The following is a 5124-nucleotide window of genomic DNA, read 5'->3' on the forward strand; positions in this document are numbered from 1 at the left end:
AGGAGCACTGGACCGGTGAGGGAACTCGCCAGGCTGTGGTCGTGCATAAATTAGGGTGCCTGTCCAACAGGGAGACCTGGGCTCCAGGCTCTGTGAGGAGGAAGTCCTCACAAACGAAGGGCATAACCCAACAGATGAAGGCAGCCTTTCCACCCAGAGGAAGATATTCCGGGGCATGGAGAAGCACTAGGTTGGAGATAAGAGGCCTGCTGGGGGGAATGGGGAATAGTGCCCTGTGGCTGGAAGGTCAAGTTCATTGACAAGGGGAGGAAAGGTTCTTTCAGGGATATACGCAGGTGGGCTTCTGGCAGGGGAGGGGGCTCGGGGCCCTTCTGGGGGACTTGCGCCTCAAAGCTAGAGGCTCATGAGCTCCCAAGACTGCTGTCAGAGGCAGGCAAGGCTCCGGGAGGGGAGCTCCCTTCCCACCGCCCTCGTGCCTCCTCCAGCAGGGGCCTCCCCCCTCCACCCCGGGGCTCGGCCACTCCCGGCATCAGTACCCCCACCCCTGAGCCAGCTGGGAGGCGGGCAGGAGGCTGCTTGCGGGGGCTGTGCTGGGTGGGCGGTTTTCCCAGAACAAGGAGCCAAGCAGGCCTGACTGGGCGCCAGCTCCCTCAGATACACTCCAGGCCCGGCGACCAGCCTGCCCCGCAAGCCTGAGCCCGCGGGCTCCCACAGGCGCCGTGTTCCTGTCTAGGGGCCGCAGCTGTCCCCCCAGGCGTGTGGCATGTCCCAGAGGGAGGCCAGAAGGGCACCCACCGCACCGGGAGTGGGGCAGAAGCCCGCTAAAGCCAGGTTGTCGCTGGCAGCAGATTTGGGCAGGAAGAGGAGCCGCCTGAGCAGGACCAGGCAGGACCCGTGGGACAAGCCGGGCTGGAGTGACCAAAGGTGGAGCAGAGCTGCCCCCAACCCACGCCCACGAGGGGTCAGGGCCCGGAGCCTGGCTCGTGGCCAGGTAAGGAAACGCTGGACCGGTGGGAGGCAAAGGGGGGAGGCCAGGGGGGAGGGGCTGAGGTGTCACCTCTGACCACAAAGCCTCACTGGGCGTCACCGCCCCTGCCCAAGAGGGGGACACCAGCGTTTTGACTCCAAGGCCCCACGCTGGTCTCAACCAGAGCGCGGCTCAGAGAGCTGGCCCCACTCACGGCTCTGGGAGAAACTGAGGCCTAGAGGAGTGGGGTGAATTCCCCACAGCTCCAGAAAAGGAGCGAGTGGTGGGGCCAGAATGGAGCTGTGGGTCGCTGTGGCCCCCGGCTGGGGGTCCTTTCTTCCTCACTGCAGCTGCGTCTTCATCTCAGGATCTGACGCTGGGCAAGGGTCAGCCCTACAGGGCGGGGGTCACTCTGTGCTTCCTGCAGCGCCTGGGAACCCTGATAAGCAGGATTCCAACGAGGGTGTGGGTGGAGCAGGGATAGAGTAGTATTAGAGAGAGGAAAGGACTAAATAAAATCTTTTTTAAAAAAAGAGGAAAGGACGCTAACTTCTGAGCCTAGCCTTGCTACCCTGCTGCCCTCTGACCCAAGGTGACACCTTCTTTCCATTTCCTCAGCCATAAGGTGGGGGAAGACCGAGAGCAGACAAAGAGGGCACAAGGCCCTCCGCTCTACTGTTCTGGAGGGAGACGTCACGCTAGAATGCTCTTCGAAACAGGGGCAGGTGGGGGGGTCCAGTCAGACCCACTCATCTGGGGTCCTCTGTGCAGAGTGAGGCCAGTCCCAAGAATGCTGCACGGGAGCGGAGCCGGGTGAGGACACTGCGCCAGGCCTTCCTGGCCCTGCAGGCTGCTCTGCCCGCTGTGCCACCCGACACCAAACTCTCCAAGCTGGATGTGCTGGTGCTGGCCACCAGCTACATAGCCCACCTCACCCGCATGCTGGGCCACGAGTTGCCTGGCCCCGCCTGGCCACCCTTCCTGCGTGGACTCCGCTATCTACACCCTCTCAAGGTAGGCCACGAGCCCCCGGCCTTGAGGATTGGGGTTTGGAATGGACTGGACTTAGGCCCCCTGCCCCAAGCAGAGCTGACATGGGGACTGGGGACCAGCTGCTTCCTGCTCTCTCAGAGGGAGAGGAGCCAAGGCTGGCTCTTGGGAATCGCCTGACCCTGGGTGCAGTGGGGGTGGTGATTGTAAATGAAAATGCAGTTCCTCCAAGAGGAGGTAACTTCACAGAGGCCCCAAGACTCTGGGGTGCCTCATGGCAGAGGAGAAAAAGGAGCGGTTTCCACGGCTGGGGCATGGGAAAGGAAACCGCCCAGGGAGAGTCCCAGATTCCAGGGTACATCACCCCATCATCGTATAATGCCTCAGTGTCCTCTGAACTTCTGCCACAGGAGAGATGTCCCTCTGGGAGAACAAGGTCTTAGAAAGCCTCACTGGAGAAGCCATCAAGCTGGGGTGGGGGAGGGACCAGCAGTGGCGGGGGGGGCCTTGCTTCCTGCATGTGCCACCCCCTAGACCAGCACCTACTTTTCCTGAGCCTCCGCTTTGTCCTATGTGAAGGGGAAGATAACATGAGCCTTACTCCCCCTCAAGGGTATGAACCGGGATCAGGAAGGAAAAGTGTAATTAACAATATTCACCATTGCAGTAACGGCGATAATATTGGGGTGCTGAAGTTGTGCGGGGAGCTGGGCTTAGCACTCCAGTCCCTTCCATCTTCTCGTCCACACGGAACCCAACGAGGATTACTTTACGGATGAGGAAATCGAATCTCGGGGAGATTAAGTGGCTCAGAGCAGTTTGAACCCGAGGGTGTCTGACCTCAGAGCCCAGGCTCGAGGCCACCACGCAGGCCAAAGGTGCTGTAAGCTGCTGGTTGCAGAGCTTCCTGTTATAAAGGACGGGTCCTCTCTGCCCTCTGAGGCTAGACAGCACTGGAATGGTAGGTCAGCCTTGTTTCTACGGAGGAGCCCTTCTGCCGTCTCTCTCCCCTAAACTTCACAGTTCTGAAATGTCTTGAAACTTGCGATTTCTCTTCTTTCATGCAAATATAGCTAAACTGCAAGAATGTGAGACTAAATGGGGGCAACTCTGAAATGCTGATAGCAGCAGAGTCGTTTCCTTAGCTGTGAAGTGACGACCCAAGTCAGGCCCTTGCACGTAGGCGGTGATGGGCAAGTACGGGGACGAGTGAAGAGATGAGAGCCGGCTCTGTCTAGACCTCGGGCAGCGTGGTGGGACAGGTCAGTCAGCGGGGAGCAGTGCACCTTAGGTGCCCCCACCCTACAAAGGGGCTGCCAAGAGGAAGGCAGCCCTCAGAGCAGTCAACTGGTGTTTCTGGGGCTGTCCACGCTCCTGCTGGAAGGATGTGCAAGGAGTTCCCCAGCTTAGATGGACAGGGCAGCGCTGAGACGTGGGGTGGCAGGGGTGGGGAGTACTTGAGTTGGGGGCTGGGCGAGAGAAGAGGTCGGGACTGTTCAGTATCAAGAGGGGCCCTTCCTTGCTCCAGCCCTGCTGCCCTCCGTGCCGTCCAGCCCCTGGCCGCTGCCTGCTCTGCCATCCACCTCCCTCCCCACTCTTGGGGGGCCGGGGGGGCTCCTTTCAGGGTCCTTGCTTTCCTCACACAGCTTCTCATGAGCCTCTGGGCCAGGCTCAGGAGGTGGGGAGAAGGCAGGGGGCCTAGGGAAGGCCAAGTCTGGGGTGCCAAGGACGACAGGGGCTGTGATATTATTACTCAGTTCCTATCCCCATGTCTTGCAGAAGTGGCCCATGCGATCTCGTCTCTATGCTGGCGGCCTGGGGAGCTCTGGCCTTGACTCTGCCACAGCCACCACCTGTAGCCGAAGAACAAAGGAAACAGAGGCCAGGCCCCGAGTTTCTGAAGAGGCAGATGCTCTCTTTCCCACAAGGCCATGCTCACCAGCTCTCGGTGACAAATGAGCATCACACGTGCCTTTTTCTCCCAGGCTACCACTCGAGCTTAGGGACCTGGATTCTCTACCGGCCCTGCCTGTCTTCCCTCTGACTCTCAGCCCTCGGACTGGACGGACTCAGGTTCGGCTCCCTGGTTCCATCCAGCACACAGACCAGGCGAAGCAATGGGCCCTTCAGCACCGGGAGGGTACGCGGGAGCCGTAGGGGAGGTGGCTGCTGTGACAGTTGCAGGGAAGTGGGAGAGGAAGGGGTTTGGCTGGGTGGGAAGCTGAGTTAGGGCACAGCCCTCTGCTTTCTCCCCTAAGCTTCCCACAAACCCTCCAGATGTGCAGGTGCAGAGGAAGAGGCCTAGGACAACAGCAGCTACGGGTGCTGATGGGAAAGCCGAGGGCCAGACAGGCTCTGGGCAGCTGCAAGTGGGAACAGCAGTGGGCCAGGGTCGCGTAGCCAGATGAAAAATGAAGTTTGTTATGGCTTCGTAAAACCTTACCCGGTGTCCAAGAGGCAGGGGAGGATTCAGGAGCCTTGTCTGCCTTGTGGTCTCTCCAGCCGCTTCTCATCGCTACACGTCTTCCCTCTCCGGGCCCTACACCCTTCCACTCTTCTCGACCTGACTTATATTTACGGATTAAGCCAGAAAGCTTGCATTGCTTGCCCTCCAGTTTCCAGAGAAACTTTTTGATGATCCCAGCTGCCTAGTTTGACATGTCTTATCCCAGAGGCAGGCCCACCGGAACTGAAACAGACAGTACCTGAAGGCCTTGCATCAGAAGGATACCGATGGGCCTGATTACATCCGTGAAGGACCTTAGAAGGAGAGCCCTTATCTTTTCCAGGAGACGATAATTAGTCTTCTCTCTCCATTCTGTTAGAAACCGAACCTTCAGGAAAAACAAGATAGGTCAGCGCTCACTGGGTTCTTTGTATGATTTTGGCCTAAGGCCTCACTGGCTCTGGAGTTATTTCTACAATCTGTCTACAGATGATCTCCCCAGGGCCGGCTCCTGCCCACAGGCACTGCCCGCCCAGCCACTCCTTAAGGCTTGCCACGGGGTGCCAGAGACCTCCGAGTACTTAGTGGCATTTCTGGCTCTGAAGAAATCGTTTGTCTATACATGCTAAAAGTAACCATCCAGATCAGGAATAGCATGAAACCCCACCTGAAGTCCAGACTGAGAAGGAACCAGCTTTTTGTTAAACTTCTGTAACTCAGCATGAGGGGATGGACCAGGCTGACTCGAGTCCCAACACGG

General features: G+C 58.7%; 1 protein-coding gene across 1 annotated transcript; it reads left to right on the forward strand.

Moving 5' to 3' along the window:
* The first annotated feature begins 538 nt into the window (after positions 1-538).
* On the forward strand, positions 539-4743 carry TCF23 (transcription factor 23). Its single transcript, XM_059407573.1, has 3 exons — positions 539-952; positions 1700-1942; positions 3698-4743. The coding sequence occupies exons 1-3, from the start codon at positions 725-727 to the stop codon at positions 3875-3877; spliced, it is 651 nt and encodes a 216-aa protein (XP_059263556.1). The 5' UTR covers positions 539-724; the 3' UTR covers positions 3878-4743.
* The last annotated feature ends 381 nt before the right edge of the window (positions 4744-5124 follow it).

This window comes from Mustela nigripes, chromosome 7, assembly GCF_022355385.1.
Source record: "Mustela nigripes isolate SB6536 chromosome 7, MUSNIG.SB6536, whole genome shotgun sequence".
Classification (NCBI taxonomy): domain Eukaryota; kingdom Metazoa; phylum Chordata; class Mammalia; order Carnivora; family Mustelidae; genus Mustela; species Mustela nigripes.

Bases quoted from the DNA above. Each gene is read 5' to 3' on its own strand.
- TCF23 (XM_059407573.1), top strand. From the start codon at position 725: ATGTCCCAGAGGGAGGCCAGAAGGGCACCCACCGCACCGGGAGTGGGG. The intron at 953-1,699 runs GTAAGGAAACGC...TCCTCTGTGCAG, and splicing joins GGAGCCTGGCTCGTGGCCAG to AGTGAGGCCAGTCCCAAGAA. The intron at 1,943-3,697 runs GTAGGCCACGAG...CATGTCTTGCAG, and splicing joins GCTATCTACACCCTCTCAAG to AAGTGGCCCATGCGATCTCG.